A 20447-nucleotide genomic window follows, 5' to 3' on the forward strand; every position below is an offset into this window, starting at 1 on the left:
GGACGGCGCTTCAAAAGTCCACCTACTGCTCAATACTTAACCGTACCCAAAGGATGGCTTGTTTGTGCATTACAGTCTCACTGAGGACGACACCATCTGATGCACTGAATTCAATGCCACATCGTATGCCTCTTGACATTGTGACTAGACAAATTGCAGCGACCACTGCCGTGAGGCTAAGGGTGTTTTCTCATTGGTCATGTGGCGGCTACGGACACTGTGTTATCCTTGGTACAATATCCGATGTTCCAGACAATGTGGATTACACCCTACCTGATCCGCTTTTTGATAAAATTTACTGTACCACTATTTCTGAGAGAAACGATTGGAACTACGATATCTCTGGTAACAGAAGTAACATAGACTTCTATATGGATGGTTCCAAACTAAACGACCAGGTGGGCTTTGGGATGTACTCTTAATATCTAGAACTGGTCATATCAAAAAGATTAGCCAACCTCTGCAGTGTGTATCAAACGGAGATCCTTGCAATTAAGGAAGTAGTGGAATGGTTAAGATATTATGTCACTATTATCATAAATATCTTCTCAGACATGCAGACAGTCATTAAATCCCTGAAGAACGTATTTCTGAACACAAAAACCGACCTCGACTGTCGCAAATCTCTCAACGAGATGGCTGAACAGTTAAAAATTCACTTGTTCTGGGTGCGAGCCACAGAGATATCCCAGGAAATTCTAAAGCGGACGAGCTTGTAGACTAGGAACTACCCTACACATTCCAGGGATACTGGAATCTGTGGGTATGCCTCTAGCGACATGTTAGCTAAGTTTTCAGGACCAGGCCCGAAGTACAACGAATGATAAATGGTCACAAAGAGGTGGCTGTGAGCATTCCAAAACTATGTGGCCTCATCTAGACTTGAGGAGGTCTTCTTCGTTGCTATCATTGGTTAGAACAGACGTCTCAGTCATTGTGTCCGTCATGAAAGGTCACGGTCCAGTCGGAGAACATGGTGACAGACTGAAGGTTGCCAGCAACGACTTTTGCAGAAGTTGTGAGGACATCGAAGAAGAAGAGACTATAGAACACCTTCTGTGTGTGTGTGTGTCTCGCGCTGGCAGTCAGAAGGAGTTCCACTTGAGGTTCTCATTTCTTGGAGAACTTGTCTGATTTAGCGGATGTGAACATTCGCAAGTTGTCGGGCTTTTTAAAGCGATCTGGATGGTTCAACGTTAGGAACTAGAAAGCATCTTCCTTCTTTTGTTCTTCTGGTATGACTATGGACGAAAACGTCTAAGTGAGTCTGATGGCAGACTGCCACTTAAAACGAACCTAACCTTAGGAAGGGTTGCAGAAAACTCTTCAACAGGGTGAGATCCACAATGGCACCACACGATTTGTACGTGTTAAGTATGGTTCAAATTGGTTCATAAGCTGATATAGCTGCCATGTAATCCGTTCTTGAGATTTGACTTCTTGAGCCTCTAGAGGGCGCAATTCTTATCCGATTTGGCTGTAATCCGAACTTAGCACGCTCTTACTTGTTGTTATTCAGAGAAATCCTTATAGTTTTCCGAGTTACTGGCCTATCGCCCACAAACGCATTGGTTATGTAGAATCGTGCATGTATGCATCCCTCGATGTTGCGAGCCGCTTACTCCGAGATCCGACTCTCGTCTCCAGCCGCCCTTATCCTGGGAACAGACGCTGATTTTGGCCATTGGTTATTTTAAGGCGCCAATAACTCGGCGCCTTGTCATTTCGAGTATCATTGGCACTTAATATTAAAGTAAGAGTCAGTGGCAGTTGAACTCTCACTGAGACTCTCCTGGCAATAGCTGACGGCCCGAGACCACATTTGCAGGTACTCCTCATTAATACCACAGCCTAAACTGATAAAATTGCAAATGCAAATTTGCCCATGAACATTCCATTAAGGAACTGGGGCGAACTGCTCACATATCAATAAGTGCACTGCGATTTAAGTTTTTAAGCTCAATGACAAGAAACCTCCCCCGGCCGACACGTAATAATTATGAGGACCACATAGGCTGGAACTTTGAGCTCCGACATGTGTGGTGTCCATCGTTACCACGGGAAGCTTAGCAGAACGCTACCGGGCGAGTCAACAGGTTGCGGATGGTGGAAAGCTCTGTTTTTATGTGGAGTAGCTGCAAATACGGCCGCGGGCAGTCAGGAATTTTCGAGAAGAGAGTCTTAGTGAGGAGTCAGGTGGCACAGGCTCTTATTTAAATACTAAGTGCCAATGATTCTCGAGATGACAAGGCGAGTTATTGGCGCCTTCAAATAACCAATGGCCAACCTCAGCGCCTGTTCCCAGTTTAAGGGCGGATGAAGGCGAGCGTCGGATCTTGGAGCAAGCGGCTCACCACAACGAGGGATACCTGTGCAATCCCACAAAACCCATGCGGTTGGGGCGCTGGGCTAGTAACCCGCCCCGGAAAACTATGAGAACTACTATGAGAAACAAAGGAATAGTAAAAACGGACCCCCCAACGTTGACGACCCATGCAAACGAAGAAAGGACCATGAATTGCAAGGCAGATATTACCGCCTTACAGGAAGTGCGATGGACTGGGAATGGCGTCACTACAACACTAAACGGTGACGAACTATACTATAGCTGCCATAACACGAGGCATGAATTTGGCTAGCCACAAGCCGCATAAAATCCACATTCTTCAACATCAGCCTTATTTGTGCCCATGCCCCGACGGAAGACAAGGACGAGCAGACCAAGGATATTTTCTACGAGCGCCTAAAGAGAGAATATGACCGCTACCCCGCCCATAATATTGGGTTGCCCAAAAAGTAATTGCGGTTTTTTCATATAGTCGGCGTTGACAAATTTTTTCACAGCTTGTGACTCTGTAATTGCATTCTTTCTTCTGTCAGTTATCAGCTGTTACTTTTAGCTTGCTTTAGAAAAAAGTGTAAAAAAAGTATATTTGATTGAAGGAAGACATTTTTGGTCCAAGTTTCCAAGTCGGAAAGTTTAGCCTCCACGAGATAACGTCCAGTAATGGGTTGAGGCTGATAAATTTCACCGCGGCAAAAAAACTAGGTAACTAGTAGCACTAGATTTCAACATAAAAATATTCACAAAGCCACATGGCGGTCACCCGATCAAAACACGAGGAACCAAATTGATCACGTTGTGATAGATGGAAGGCATCCATCCAGCGTGTTAGATGTACGATCGATTCGTGGAGCGAATATAGATTCGGATCATCACCTTGTTGCAGCAAAGGTTCGCACCCGTTTGAACATGGCGAGGAAAGTACGATCTGACACTGCATGGTAGCTCGACATTGAAAAGCTGCAAACACAACAGATGGCAGCGGCATACTCCACTCGACTGACCCAACTGCTTGATGAAAGCACTCTTTGTTCCAATGATATAATGGCGCAGTGGGAAACAATTGCCCACTCCATTGAATATGCCGCGAAATCCGAACTTGGATACCGGAAGGTTCTCCCAAGAGTGTTGAGATGCTACTGAAGCCAAAAATGCGGCATATAGAGCAACCCTGCAATCAGTAGCAGCGTGCCAGATGAAGGAGAGGTATCTGGAGAAAAGGAGAGAGGAGAAACGTCTATTCCGCAGAAAGAAAAAGGAAATGGAAAGACGTGAGTGTGAGCGAATTAAGATGTACAGGATTCAGAATGAAGTCCAGAAATTCTACCAAAGAATTGAACATCAAACCGATGGCACATGCTCCTCCAGAGACAAAGAAGGAAAACTGGAAACTGACACAGATAGCATGCTAAGGACATGGAAAGAACATATTACCCAACTGCTAGTGTCCGACGTTGGCGGCGAAGATGATATCGCAGAACCAATCCCTGATGATGGTATAGAATGTATACCTCCTAGTCAGAATGAGGTCCAAGTAGCAGTGACCCGACTAAAGAACAACAAGGCAGCAGGAGCCGACGGGTTACCCGCTGAACTATTTAAGACCGAAGGAGACACGCTGATAAGGCGTATGCTTCAGCTTATCGGCGCAATTTGGCTAGAAGAACGCATACCCGGTGATTGGAACCTCAGCATACTATGTCCCGTACACAAGAAAGGGGACAAGACGGAATGTGCCAACTACAGAGAAATAAGTCTTCTCCCCATCGCATACAAGATACTATCGAGCATTCTATGTGAAAGATTGAAACCAAAAGTCAATGAGATAATTGGGCCCAATCAATGCGGCTTTAGACCTGGTAAATCCACCCTAGACTAGATATTCACACTGCGCCAAACCCTGGAAAAGACCCGAGAAGGACAAATCAATACCTACCATGTCTTTGTCGACACCGCCGTGATAGATAAAGAAACATGGCCACCTCTCGACAGACGAAGATTACACTATACAAGACACTGATACTACCCGAGTTGTTATATGGTTCTGAGGCATGGGTACTTGTGAAAGCATATGAGGCAGTACTTGGAGTATTTGAGAGAAAGATTCTTCGTAAAATGGACCAGTTTGCGATAATGGAGAATATAGGCGACGTATGAACAACGAGCTGTATGACGTCGATAGCATAGGTACACGTATCAAAATACAACGGCTACGTTGGCTAGGTCATGTTGTCAGAATGGATGAAGAAGCTCCAGCAAATAAGTCTTTTGAGGGCAAACACGGTTGTATACGTAAACCGGGAAGACTAAAAGCCCTTTGGAAAGATCAAGTGAGACACCTCGATATTTGGTGTCAGAGATTTTAGAATAAGCGCAGAAGATCGAGGCGCTGGGAACGCTATTCCACGTTCGGCTAGTGGAACAAATGTTCTGTCATAGATTATTAAAGTAAGTAAGTAAGATAAGGGACCTTATTTTTATATAGAGTCCGAACGGCGTGGCCGCAGCTCTTTAGGGAGAAGTTTTTACATGACTTATATGCATGACATAGTACCTCACAAATATCGCCAGCCATTAGGAGGGGAAAACCACCTCTGAAAATTTTTTTTCTGATAGTTTCACCCGGATTCGAATCCAGGCGTTCACTGTCATAGACGGACATGCTAACATCTGCGCTACGGTGGCCTCCCGCAAACCGGGAAGACTAAAAGCCCTTTGGAAAGATCAAGTGATGGGAGACACCTCGATACTTGGTGTCAGAGATTTTAGAATAAGCGCAGAAGATCGAGGCGCTGGGAACGCTATTCCACGTTCGGCTACGGGAACAAATGTTCTGTCATAGTCAATTAAAGTAAGTCAGTAAGATAAGGGACCTCCTTTTTATATAGAGTCCGAACGGCGTGGCCGCAGTGCCGCAGCTCTTTAGGGAGAAGTTTTTACATGACTTCTATGCATGGCATAGTACCTCACAAAAATCGCCAGCATTAGGAGGGAATAAACACCGCTAAACATTTTTCTGATGTTCTCGCCAGAATTCGAATCCAGGCGTTCAGCGTCGTAGGAGGACATGCTAACCTCTGCGCTACGGTGGCTTGATTTATTTAGTGTACATTTTTTCGTTGGAAGTTTGCCCCTGTTCCTTAAAGGAATGTTCATTGAAATTTGAATTTTCTGAATTTATACTCGGAGGAGCTTGAAGCTGGGTTCTCAAAATTCGACCCAACCGAATTAAGCGAGTTTTTATTTGTTGTTGTAGCTATTAACTTAATTAATATTCTCAATTAAGCTTTCATAACATTTTTATGTTATAACAGAAATCCTCCTCCGGTTGTTGACATACTTGCTGAAGTTCATAAACGAAACGACACTAACCAAATATCAATCTGAATCTCTGTTGGAAATCTTGGGGAAGCAACCCCCACTGTGTTTAGCATTCAATCTCAATGAGAGTGTATGAATGGCAAATGAGGGGGAAAGCAGTCACAGTAAAAATTTAATAGCTCAGCTCAGTGACCATTTATGCGAATGCATTCGAGAGGGAGCAATTATACATGACACAAATGTCATGGATATTGTGACATGAAAGGAAGACGAACATATCCCCACCATCGCTTTTTCGCCTCAACAAAGATTCCAAATACACTTGACATTAAATGTAAGCATGTACGAGGAGCATGTACATGTGTACTTGATATTTATTTTAGTAAATATTTCACTTCTAAATAGGAATGTGACAATTCTATTAACTTTTGCTTTATGTGGGAGAGTCATGAGGGAGTCTAAACAGAATATAAATCACTTTCAAATATGGTGACGAGAATTTCCATCAAATGGATGGGGGATGTTGGCGTGTTTAGTTGGTTGCTTGGGTGGATGGATGGGTGACTTACGTTATGCTGACTCGTTTAACCCACTTTCGGAACATGGTTCCCCACTTTGTTACTGCTGCTGGTGTATTGGTGTTGGTTTAGAAAGAAATCCAATGTTTATTTTGTAAAAAAAAACCGTTGTATAGTTCTAGCGATATTTTTTTGTATTTTCTTGGGGTTTTTGATTTGATAATAAATCACTAAAATTGGACGGGTAGATTCATTTCATTTCCTTTTGGTTTTTCTTCTTTTTTGGAAACCGAGATTATACTTTGGAAAAAATAGCAATAGCAACGCTTTGGATTATAGAATATAAACTATGACGTTGTTGTTGATGATGTTGAACAGCTCTAGGTTTGAGATCTTTTGATGCGTCATAAACTTGGTTTTGCTTTCAACTAAAAATTGCCTCCTTTTTTTTTTTGGTTGATTTCAACTTCCCACTTTTGGCATCACTTTTGGGCTGCTAATGGCAAATGGTTATAAAATCCAAGTGCTTTCAGGCAATTTCACATAATTTCGCTTTGATTTGCTTTGCTTTGCTCATTCACTCATATCTAGTATAGCTGATGGATGGATAGCAGCACCTCATCCATGCCAGCCATTGCTTTGCAATTTCAGACGATATCTTTGCAATTTCCACCTTCCACTTTTCACATTTTGATTAATTATAGATGAGACTGCTTGTTGGCTAAGTCTCAAAGGATTCAACTTTTAATTACTGTGTGAATTTTAAATTGGTATTCTTGCAAAAATTCTTTTTTTTTCTATTCCTTGTTTTTTTTTTTTTTTTTTTGATATTATGACCTAAACCAACCACACAGCCACACAGTGCCCCAGTCTTAGACGAGCACGTCCAATTACATAGAATGTGTAGTGTAATACTAAAACTCGTGTGATTCGGCTGTGTTTTTCATAGTTTTTGGTACTCAAATTATATGAATTTCTTCTTCTTCCTGTTCAGCTTCTTGTTCTCTGTTTGGTTAGTTTAATGCATCCTTTTGTTTTGCTTAAGAGTGTAAGAGAGAGATGGAGAGAGAGAGAGAGAGCGAAAGTAAAGCGTGTTTATTTAAGAGCATTTGCCTTTAAGGCTTTTAAGCAAAAAGAAGAGGGGGAGAGAAAGTCCTTTTCAACTAAATGTGTTGTGGCATACAGTATTGTGAATAATCGGATAATGTCTAAGTTGCAAAAATTCAGCATTTTTATACCCTCCACCATAGGATGGTGGAGATACAGTATTGTCAATAACCGGTTAATGGCTAAGTTGCAAAAATTCAGCATTTTTATACCCTCCACCATAGGATGGTGGAGATATAGTCAATAACCGGTTAATGGCTAAGTTGCAAATATTCAGCATTTTTTTACCCTCCACCATAGGATGGGGGTATACTAATTTCTTCATTCTGTTTGTAACTACTCGAAATATTCGTCTGAGACCCCATAAGGTATATATATTTTTGATCGTCGTGACATTTTATGTCGATCTAGCCATGTCCGTCCGTCTGTCTGTCGAAGCGCGCAAACTTTCGAAGGAGTAAAGCTAGCCGCATGAAATTTTGCACAAATACTTCTTATTAGTGTCGGTCGGTTGGGATTGTAAATGGTTCAAATCGGTACATAACCTGATATAGCTGCCATATCAACCGATCTTGAGTCTTGACTTCTTGAGCCTCTAGAGGGCGCAATTTTGATTTGTTTATTTTGTTATGATATCCAATAACTGTGCCAAGTATGGTTCAAATCGGATGATTACCTGATATAGCTGCCATATAAAACGATCTGGGGTCTTGACTTCTTGAGCCTCTAGAGGGCGCAATTCTTATACGATTGGAATGAAATTTTGCACGCAGTTTTTCGCGATGTCTTCCAACAACTGTGCTAAGTTTGGTTCAAATCGGATGATAACCTGATATAGCTGCCATATAAAACGATCTTGGGTCTTAACTTCTTGAGCCTCTAGAGGGCGCAATTCTTATCCGATTGGAATGAAATTTTGCACGACGTGTTTTGTTATGATATCCAATAACTGTGCCAAGTATGGTTCAAATCGTTACATAACCTGATATAGCTGCCATATATACCCATTTTGGGTCTTGACTTCTTGAGCCTCTAGAGGGCGCAATTCTTTCCGATTGGAATGAAATTTTGCACGCAGTTTTTCGCGATGTCTTCCAACAATTGTGCAAAGTTAGGTTCAAATCGGTAAATAACCTGATATAGCTACCATATAAACCGATCTTGAATCTTGACTTCTTGAGCCACTAGAGGGCGCAATTCTTATCCGATTGGAATGAAATTTTGCACGACGTGTTTTGTTATGATATCCAATAACTGTGCCAAGTATGGTTCAAATCGGTCCATTACCTGATATAGCTGTCATATCAACCGACCTGGGGACTTGACTTCTTGAGCTTCTAGAGGACGCGATTCCTATCCGATTTGGCTGAAATTTAGCATGAAGTATTTTATTATGACTTTCAACAACTGTGCCATATAGGGTTCAAATCGGTTCATAACCTGATGTAGCTACCATATAAACCGATATGGGATCTTGACTTCTTGAGCCTCTAGAGGTCTCAATTATTATCCGATTTGCCTGAAATTTTGTACGACGGATCTTCTCATGACCATCAACATATGTGTTTATTATGATCTGAATCGGTCTATAGCCTGATACAGCTCCCATATAAATCGATCTCTCTATTTTACTTCTTGAGCCCCCAAAGGGCGCAATTCTTATTCGAGTTGGCTGACATTTTGCACAGGTCTCCAACATATTTTTTTTCACAGCTTGTGACTCTGTAATTGCATTCTTTCTTCTGTCAGTTATCAGCTGTTACTTTTAGCCAGCTTTATAAAAAATGTGTAAAAAAAGTTTATTTGATTAAAGTTCATTCTAAGTTTTATTAAAAATGCATTTACTTTCTTTTAAAAAAATCCGCAATTACTTTTTGGGCAACCCAATATAATTAAAATGTGGTCCGAACCGGACCATATCTTGATATCGCTCTAATAGCAGAGCAAATCTTTTCTTTTATCTTTTTTTTGCCTAAGAAGAGATGCCGGGAAAAGAACTCGACAAATACGATCCATGGTGGAGGGTATATAACATTCAGCCCGGCCGAACTTAGCGCGATTTTTATTGTTAGCTTTAAAGAGGTTGATAGAAACATATCTTAGGGCAAAGATCCTTTAAGATCGCCTGTCGCGGCAGCAGCATGCATATAGTAAAGGCAAATCCACTGAAACAGCCCTTCACGACCTAGTCAGCTACATAGAGGGTTATCTCGTTGTCAAGGAATATGCAATGGTAGCATTTTGTACACGAAGGCTCTGAATGACTCGGTTGTGACAGATCCGAGAAAACCCCTCTATGCATGCCCTAGTGCCTTGACTTGGCACTAGGGCATGCATAGAGGGGTTTTCTCGGCTACATAGAGGGTTCTCTCGGCTACATAGTGGGTTCTCTCAAGGAATATGCAATGGTAGCATTTCTTGACATTTAAGGTGCTTTCAATAATGTAAAACCGACGTCAATCATGAAGGAGTTGGAGTTTCCAGGCATCAACTCTACCGTAAGAAAGTTTATTATTAATTTACTTACTGAAATATACATTACGGCAGGCTTGGGATCTGTGGATCTAAAAGGATGGGTCAGCAGAGAAACACCTCAAGGAGGTGTACTGTCTCCTCTACTTTGGAATATAGCCATAAAAAATATATTATTGTCTCTGGAAGAAAAAGGAGTAAAAGTGGTCGTTGATGATGACATGGCAATTGCGATTAGGGGAAAGTTTCCCAGCACTCTAAGAGATATACTTCAAAATGGGCTACCGAAAGTGGTCTGGGTATAAATCCGTACAAGAAAGAAGTAGTTCTTTTCAGCAGGAGATACAAGTTGCCTACAGTGGAACCTCTCTCCTTGGAAACAGAGAATGTTCCATTTACAGAAAGCGCAAAATATCTGGGTATTTTGCTGGACAGAAAATTGAACTTCAAATCCAACATTTTGGAAAGGGCAAGAAAGGACACTCTTGCCCTATAAACCTGCAAGAGAGACAAAGGTTGAAGATTAAGACCGCGTGTCATGCATTGGGTATATACTGCAGTGGTTAGACCTATTATGCTATATAGAGTTGTGGTCTGGTGGACGGCGCTTTAAAAATCCACCTACTGCTCAATACTTAACCGGATCCAAAGGATGGCTTGTTTGTGCAGCACAGCCGCACTGAGGATGACACCATCTGATGCACTGAATTTAATGCAACATCTTATGCCTCTGGACCTTGTGGCTACCCAAATTGCAGCGACCACTGGCGTAAGGTTAAGGGAGCTTTCTCATTGTTCATGTGGCGGCCACGGACACTGTGTTATACTCGATACAATATCCGATGTTCCAGGCAGTGTAGATTACACCCTAACTGAACCGCTTTTTGATAAAAATTACTGTACCACTATTCCTGATAGAACCGATTGGAACTACGATATCCCTGGTAACAGAAGTTACATAGAGTTCTATACGGTTGGTTCCAAACTAAACGACCAGGTGGGCTTGGGGTGTACTCAAAAGATCTAGTACTGGTCATATCGAAAAGGTTACCCGACCACTGCAGTGTGTATCAAGCGGAGATCCTTGCAATTAAGGAAATGGTGGAATGGCTAAGATATAATGTCATTACGACGATTGTCTTCTCAGACAGCCAGGCAGCCATTAAATCGTTGGAGAACGTATTTCTGAACACAAAGACCGGCCTCGACTGTTGCAGATCTCTCAACGAGATGGCTGAACAGTTCAAAATTCACCTGTTCTGGGTGCCGGGCCACAGAGATATCCCAGGGAATTCTGAAGCAGACGAGCTTGCGAAACTGGGAACTATCTTACACACTCCAGGAACACTGGAATCTGTGAGTATACCTCTTGCTACATGTAAGCTAAGTTTTCAGGACCAGGCCCGAAGGATAACGAATGATAGATGGTCACAAAAAGGGGAGCATGGTCATGACAGGTTACTGTCCAATCGGAAAACATGCCGACAGACTGAAGGTTGCCAGCAACGACACGGCAGAAGCCGTGAGGACATCGAGGAAGAAGAGACTATAGTACACCTTCTGTGTGTGTGTGTGTCCCACTAGCAGTTAGAAGGAGTTCCACTTTAGATTCTCATTTCTTTGAGAACTTGTCTGATTCAGCGGATGTTAACATTCGCAAGTTACAGGGTTTTTTAATGCCCATTCCTCTGAGTTGGTTTATGTCTAGTATTGTGTCCCCACCTAAGTACCGATGTCTGTTAACCGCAAAAGCCGGGCAATGACATAGGAAATGCTCCAACGTCTCATCATCTCCCCACATGCTATCACTTGTCGCACCTATACTGCATAAGTGAGCTCGTAGTCCCGTTATGATACCGAAAGCTATACTGACCTTTTTCTTACTTCCTTTCAGTAATAGCATCGTCTTCTCACTATTCGGATCTCTCCATTGGATTTTCGTTGTTCTATCGACCGATTCGCTGTTCCACAGTGTTCGTCGCCCACGCTCTTAACTAGGAATGCGTAGATCCGAAAAGTTTCGGTTAACCAAGTTTATTGACCGCAGTCCTCTGGCCGTCACTGCCAAATTGTGTGCTCCTGCAGGACCGTATTATGGTCAGGCCCAGTGTATCCCCTAGCTTTGATCTATCTGTGTAGCATGATCTTCCAGATGGCAATGCAGCAGTGCCTTGCACTCGAACACAAGTGTCGTCAAAGGCATCCAATCGAAAACCTCTTCTATTCCTTCCAGGCCTCCCAACGTCGTCTCGATTATACCGCGATGGTATGACCTGCTCCTATTCTCTATCCATTTTCCCATCGCCTTAAGTCTTATAGCCGCAGTGACTGCCTCGCTCTTAATCTGTATTTCCATGAGTCGGATATATAGAATAGTAGTGCCCTAGTGGGCGTGGTCCTCATCGCTCCGCCTATGCCAAGACAACATGTTCTCTGAACCCGCTGTATTATACATACGTTCCACTTTCTCTCCATCGCAGTTTACCAAACTATTGAGGCGTAAATAAGTATTGGTCTAATCACGCTCCTGTAGAGCCAGTGAACTCGGATTCAGGCCCCATTTCAAACCTACAGCCCCTCTACATAATGCTCAACATTCTCGGTAGGCTCCTAAATGTGACACATCCAATTCATTGTCCTGTCCAAGATCACTCCTAAGTATTTGAGCTTGTCAGATATCGAAATCGTTCTATTGAGGAAAAGTGGTGCGTTAAATTGGCCTACCTTTGTCTTCCTCGAGAATAGGCATATTTCAGTCTTCTCTGGGTTAACATTGAGACCTGTGGGTCTAGCCCAGTCATATGCCATATGCAAGACCCTTTCGGCTCTTCTGCATAGCTCGTTCGGATCCTTACCTCTTAGAAGTATTATAACATCGTCTGCGTAGCAGAGGGCTTCAAATCCCTCCTCAGTCAGCATGCGTAATAGGTTATTTATGGTGGTCACCCAGAGGAGTGGCGATAAAATTCTCCCCTGTGGCGTGTCCTATGCCACTTTCTCCCTTATATTTATGTCATGGAACACACAATTTATCCACCTGTCCGTTAGCATATGGTTTATCCAGTCTCTAAGGACCGGGTCTACCCGGTATTGGTTTAAGGATTGGATCAGTGTGTCGGTCCGCACATTGTTAAAAGCCCCCTCGATGTCAATGCTTACCGCCAGTGTGTACGTTTTGGCATCGAAGGAGGCTGATTTCGTTTTTAGAAGAGGACAACTGTCTTTGAAAGACCCCACTTCTGCAGTCGCAATCCTGTTAACATTGTCGTCAATGTTTTCAATGCTTGGACAATCTAAATACTCTTGCCCAAGCCTTCTTCTGAGTAGTCTTCCCAATTTTGTCCAGTTGGTTTTCAACTAATTACGGGTTTCATTAGATGTAGTATACAAACAAGCCGTCCTTTTGATCCGGTTGATTATTGAACGGTAGATGGAAGCGCCGTCCACCAGACCACAACACCATATAGCATAATAGGTCTGATAACCACAGTTTATACCCAGTGTCTGACACGCGGTTTAAGCCCCAAACTTTTTACCATTGCATGGGGTAAGAGTTGCTTTTCTTGCCCTTTCCAAAACTTGTGATTTGAAGTTTAATTTCCTGTCCAGCAAAACACCCAGGTATTTTGGGCTTTCAGTAAATGGAACATAGTGCCCTCCCATGGAGACAGGTGTCACAGTGGGTAGCTTCTATCTCCTGCTGAAAAGATCGACCTATTTGTTAGACGGATTTACGCCTACACTACTTTCGGCAGCCCACTTCGCTCTTGAACGTAGAATCTCGCTAAGAGTGCCGGCAAATTTTCCCGACCCTTGCGGTGTAAACGATTCATCCTTAGCTGCTGCTGTCGGCGTACCTTTAGGTTCTCTCTTTTCTCGGGGGAATACACCTTGATTCTAATCTAACTGAATGACCCACTCACACAGTGTTTGTCGGGACTCGTCTCCTAAAATAAATTTAGGAGTAAAAATATAATAGTTATATCTAAAAAACCCAGTGAGAGTCCTTTAAAATTTCTTTTATGTAAAACGGTACTTTAGTGAAAGCTCTTGAAGGGTAGAATTAAACAAATAAAAAAATTTTAATAATGAAGTTTGTTTTTGAAAATCAAAAAATTTTATATAAAACCAAAATTTTGGGAAACTTTAAAAAAAATCTAATTTCAACAAAATGTGATATTTTTTATAGACTATTATCTCGCATTCATAACCGTATGTGTAAAAACCCGGCTAATATCCTCCATCAGCATTGTTAACTATGATTTCTTATCCTGCGGCAGTGAAAGAGAACAGAGACACAGCGTGAGAGATTTTTATGTTGTAACTTGCAAAGAACGCATGTCCGTTGGGAGGAAGAGTGCTATCGAGAAGAAATAGTCTCCCCATGTGACAAATAAAAAAAAGACCGCGTTGTTGTTTTCTAATTTTTGCTTGTTTGTGCACCCATCCATCCAACCACTCAAAACCCCAAAAAGTAAAACCAAAAGAAACCATAAATTATTTATGTCCTAATGTCGTTATAACGCTCGTAAACATATCTCCATGTGATATTTTTGGATAAAAGGTGAGTGGATGGTTGGCGCAAAAGTCAGGCCGAAAGGATCTACCGGTAAACAACACAAATTTATGTTAAGGTAGTCCGTCTATCCTCAAAAGCCCACCACCATCCACGGGCACCACCAATTCAGTTGTGCGAAACAGTCGCATTTTTTTTTGTTTATTTACCTTTAATGCGATTACAATTGGGGTGACGTTGCAATTCGTTTGGGTCCTTGGCTCAGGGTTTCTTTAATTGACGCTATTAAAAAAGTTTTGTGTATTTTTTTCGGTAACAACGATATTTTTATTTTAAAAGAGCTTGCTGTGTAACGCATGTATTTTTGTATTTTTGGCCACCTTAGTGTTGTAACATTTTCCACGTCAACGTAACTTAGAAAATAAAATTTAAAAATTAATGACTTTATACGCATAATACTTTGCTGTTGTTACAAGTACAGAAAGTCATTATGCCAAAGATTGAAGCAAGTGGCACATAAACGTCAATGTTTGAAAAGAGGGAGGGAAAGAAGGCTACAATCAATTGGATGGAGAAATTAGTTTGAAAAGTTTAGTTTCTTTAAGCTGAGGAAAACTTAAAACCTTACGAAAGTCGAAGAAATTTGATATACAGAAAATATTATTCCATAGGATATGTTTTATATGAAATAATGAAATTGTTATACACTTTCAATGTTTGACGGGAAAAACTTGTAATTTTTTTACTATAGGCTTATTTAATCACTTTTCGATCAATACGAATTGAAACAATGAAACTGTGAACTTTACATGAAACAATGAAACTGTTATACTTTCTTAATTAAATAATTGTGAGGGGAAACTTGCAATATACATCGGATGTTATACCACGGACGCAATTAAATAACTCTCAAATTGATAAAATGGATTTGTCCAATTTAAAACCTTTGCAGCATTAAACTAATTTAACTGTTATACCCTTGCAATTATAACAAGGAATACAATTTGGCAACTCAGATACAAAAACCTGTAATAATTTATGAAAATTTTTTTATTCTCTACTATACTTGTGGTATATTAGCTCTTCCAATGGAAACCTTTGGCTACTATTTTAACTGTTATACTCACAAATTGTGTTATAATATACAATTGTGTTGTATGCATACTATTGTGTTACACTTATACAAACACTTGATATTAAATACCAACTAAATTAGAGAAATTTGTATATCTTAGACATTGGTTATGTTTTTTATGAAGTAATGAAACTGTTATACACTTCCTTTGAACGCGATTATCGAGAAAAAAATGATCGTATTGCTTGGCATGTTATATCACGTGCATACTAAATACGATTTAATGAACATTTAGTTAAACTGAGCCTTATACGAAACAAGGAAACTGTTATACAATTTAAAATAAATAAATTTAATGAAAAAGCAACATGTAAAATGGCAAGTTAAATCACGCACGCAATTAAATACCTATCAAATTGAAAAAAAAGGGTTTGTCCAATGTAACAAATATTGTAGCATTAGCATAATTTAACTGTTATACTCTTGCAATTATAACATTTGACAACTTCGATACAAAACACAAGGAACAATTTATGTAGATATTTTAGTCGTTACTACACTTGTAGTATATTAGCTCTTCCAGTGGAAGCCATAAGCTAATATTTTAACTGTTATACTCACCAACTGTGCTATAATAAACTATTGTGTTATATGCATACAATTGTGTTGCACTCATACCAACACTTGCTAATATTAAATACAAGAAATTTATATATATTAGACATTGGTTATGTCTTTTATGAAGCAATGAAACTGTTATAGACATTCCTTGAATGCGATTATCGAGAAAAAATTGATAGTAGTTTGGCAATTTAAATCACGTGCATATTAAATACAATTTACACTAAAGAATATATATTTAAACTGAGCCTTATACGAAGCAAGGAAACTGTTATACAATTTAATTAACAAATTAAATAAATTTAAGGAAAAAGCAACGTGTTAAATGGGACATTATACCAATCATGTATTCAAAAACATACCGATTTAAAGAAATTTTTATGTATAATTTGAAATATTAATTTAATCGTTTTAACCTTATTGTTATAAATTTTAGAAAACTGTTATACACTATCTATAAAATTTTTATTAAGAAAATGTCGTGCGTAACATATTATATCGCGTACTAATAGAAACGAAATGAATCGAATAACGACAGAAAAGCGTGTTCCATTAAATATGCTTTATATAAAACAATATGAAACTGTTATACAATTTTAATTTAATAATTGTAGGGAAAATATTACAAGTTACATGGCACATTACATAACGTACAGAATAAATACCAAGGGAATTTAAGTAATGAATATAGGTTAGGTTAGGTTAAATAGAGGGTGCAGAAATTAATCCCATGCCACTATGAACATACACCAAAGTCAGTAATCGGCTTGTTATGCGCTCCTAATAATTAAAAAAGTAACCACGAAAAAGCAAATCTATGTTTGGAATTCTCTGCTACTTACAAACAAAGGAAATGCTTCAACGTCTCACCATCTTCCCCACATGCTATCACTTGCCGCACTGATTTTGCATAAGTGAGCTCGTAGTCCTATGTGTCCCGTCATCATACCAATAGCTATACTGACCTTCTTTTTACTTCCTTTCAGTAATAGCCTAGTCTTCTCACGATCTGGATCCCCCCATAGGATTTTCACCGTCCTACCGACCGTTTAGCTGTACCACAATGTTGCATGTGCATTCGTCGCCCACTCCCTTAACTCGGACTGCTTCGACCCGAAAGGCATGAATATAGATTTTAAAATATTTGCAACATTTGAAACCATTTAACTGTTATACTCTTGCAAGCATACAATGAAAACAAAAATGGGGTAATATCTTTACAAAAAATTCAAGAAAAAATTTTAATGCTATTCTATTCCTGTGATATTTAGCTTTTTTGTGATTTTCCTGATCGAAAAATATAACTGTTATACTCATGCATATTGTTATACAAGTGCTAACATTAATTACAAACCAAATGAAGTTATTCGTATATTTGCCATTCTTTTTATAAAACAATGAAACTGTTACACACTTTCCTTAATATGAAAAAAAGTTGGGCTTAACATGACATTATCTGAGGAACCAACTCTGATATTCCTGTAGGATATAAGCTTTTCTAGTGAATTTCCTCATCAAACAATATAACCGTTATACTCATGCATACTGTTGCACACGTTATAAACCATATCGAAGAAATTCGTATATTAGCCATTGTTTTTTACAACGATAATAGGGAAAAAGTTGGGCTTAACATGGCACTGCCAGGGAAAAATTACAAGTTTCATGGCCCGTTACATAACGTGCATTTGTATTATAGTTGCCAGAATATAAGACAGGACTTAGGATGTGGATTTGTGACAATATGATTGTCCCCTAATCAAATTGATGATATTATGATATATGGAAGGCATTCTTCCGAGGAATAAACATCGATTCCGCCTATGAAGCTGAACGCCTGAGTTCGAATCCTGGCGAGAACATTATAAAAAAATGTCAACGGTAGTTCTTCCACTCTTAGTGCTGGCGATATTTGTGAGATTCTATGCCATGCATTGAAGCCATGTTTAAACTTCTCCCCAAAGAGGTGTTGCACTGGCGCACGACGTTAAGATTCGGCTATAAAATGGAGGTAACTTCTCAGTGAACTAAATTACGAATGTCAGATATTTTTGCACAAATTCTGAACTCTTCCGACAAGATCTTACAGAAATTGCATCGAACTTTGTTTGGTTTTTTGAGGGATTTTCTGACAGTTCTGAACGATTTCTGACGTCTTGCCGTAGGAATTTTTTTGAATTTTTCGTCGACAGTTCAAAGGAATTCTGAACGATTTCTAGAGAGTTTGTAGGATTTTTTTCCGATAGTTCTAAAATAATTCTGAACGATATCAGATCGTCTTGTCGTATGTTTTCTTTTTTTATTTTTTCTTCTGACGATTCGGTAGGAATTCTGAACGATGTCTGAACTCTGTGTCGGTTTATTTGTCTTTTTGTGCTTGCTTTTTCACATATTTATTTGTTTGAACCGTTAGGAATTTTTGTTTCAGATAGAATTCGAAACGATTTCTGGACTGATTGTCTGTAGGAATTTTTGTTCCGACAGTTTTGAAAGAATTCTGAAAGATGTCTGAAAGTCCTAACGTATGTTTTTTTTTTAATTGTTCTTCCGACAGTTCAGTAGGAATTTTGAACGATTTCAGAACTCGTTGTCGAGTGTTTTTGTCTTTTTTGTACTCGCTTGTTTGCATCAGAAAAAAATTTCAGTCGTGGTTATTCCATGCTGGTGACATTTTGTGAGGTACTATGCCACGTAAAAACTTCTCCCGTTCAGAATCGGCTGTAAAAATCGGCTGTTCCGACAGTTTTGAAAGAATTCTGAAAGATGTCTGAAAGTCCTAACGTATGTTTTTTTTTTTAATTGTTCTTCCGACAGTTCAGTAGGAATTTTGAACGATGTTAGAACTCGTTGTCGAGTGTTTTTGTCTTTTTTGTACTCGCTTGTTTGCATCAGAAAAAAATTTCAGTCGTGGTTATTCCATGCTGGTGACATTTTGTGAGGTACTATGCCACGTAAAAACTTCTCCCGTTCAGAATCGGCTGTAAAAAGGAAATTCTTAAGAGAATGTTCAAGAGCAAATTAGGAATTTGAACCGTCGGAAAACTCATTCGAATACTTTAAGAATTCAGAATTCGGTTAGAATTATATAAGACAAGTCGGAAAGTACAATACACAATACTACACATTTTTATTCCAGAATTCGTTCAGAAATCGACATGACGATCGGTAAAAACATTCGAATTCCTTAAGACTGTACTTTCGGTCGGAAATTGATAAAATAAGTCGGAAAACACATCCGTATTGATTAAGACTTAACATCATAATTCGGTCAGAAGTCTTAACGACGACTATAAATTTCCCTCCGAATTCCCCATAGTTTTGGGTCAAAATTCAGGACGAAGTGTTGCCAAAAACATCACATTTCCTTCCGACATTTTCGTTGCGAAGTCGTGTCAACCACTCCATATATTTTTGTTAAGAATTCGGGCAGACTTCGGATGAATTTGCTGAATTTCCATCGAATTCTGAACGTTTTTGATCGAATTCTGAACGTTTGTTTCACTGGGTTGTCATTGAGCTAAAACTGGTATCGGACAACACTCATTGATATGTGAGAAGCTTGCCCATTTTCCTTAATTGAAACGGACAAAGTTGTAATAGAAACTCGCAGTCCTGTTTTTCTCCCAGTTTCGATCCATATGTATTACATGACCTATCAGATGGCAATACCTGAGTTCCATCAACCCGAGACTACGTTGCTCGCAACGCTGACTCGTACTTGAGTTCAAGTATTGTCTTAGGTATCAGATATGGAACCTCTTCCAATGCAGACAGAATTCCTCGATTATCCTGCGATTGTATGATCAACTCCTATCTTCTATCCCAGTTTTCGGCCCATATCGATAGTTCAAAACTACTACTACTAACTAAATTTCCCATGAACATTCCATTGAGGGACAGGGGATATTTCTCTCATATCAATGAGTGAAGTTCGATTAAAGTTTAAGTTTGGGATAATAAATGATACTTTTGCGCCAAATATACGATTTTCCTCATCATTTCCCTTCCCATTATCATTCCAAAATTCCTCTCCATACTTTTACACAATATTGCTTCCTTTTTGAAAATATGAATTTGCATATCCCGCCCATAAAGTATTAACACTCAACGTGGTCAATAAAACAAAATAACTCACCATCCAACCGGCGAACTGGCAATGCTGGTAAATGGATCATCGTTGGCATCATAAAAATCTTCTTCACCTTCACTACTTGAATACGATGTTTCCGGCACAACAACCATGGCTAGTGGAGCTGTTGTCACTGCAAAGAGTAAGAAAAAGAGGAGAGAAAAAACAAAAGTGGTCATAAAAATGAGAGAAACAAAAGAAATAAAATAAAAGAAACGCCAAGGAATATGTGTCAATGATGTCGTCGTTCAAGTCGACATTTAACTCTGGTTGTTGGTAATAAAGAAAACCAAAACAAATGAACAAAAGACGACTTCTATTTGATCAAAAGGAGCTATACGTGA

The 20447-nt window shown here is 39.7% G+C and overlaps 1 protein-coding gene across 1 annotated transcript in view; it reads right to left on the reverse strand.

Moving 5' to 3' along the window:
* Positions 1 to 20447, reverse strand: part of LOC106080790 (oxysterol-binding protein-related protein 9) — a 115445-nt gene that overhangs the window by 35820 nt on the left and 59178 nt on the right. Inside the window, exon 6 of the mRNA XM_013242352.2 lies at positions 20110 to 20236. Within this exon, the coding sequence (XP_013097806.2) occupies positions 20110 to 20236 (127 nt within the window). The remainder of the gene's footprint in view (positions 1 to 20109; positions 20237 to 20447) is intronic.

The sequence above is a fragment of the Stomoxys calcitrans genome, chromosome 5 (genome assembly GCF_963082655.1).
Source record: "Stomoxys calcitrans chromosome 5, idStoCalc2.1, whole genome shotgun sequence".
NCBI lineage: Eukaryota > Metazoa > Arthropoda > Insecta > Diptera > Muscidae > Stomoxys > Stomoxys calcitrans.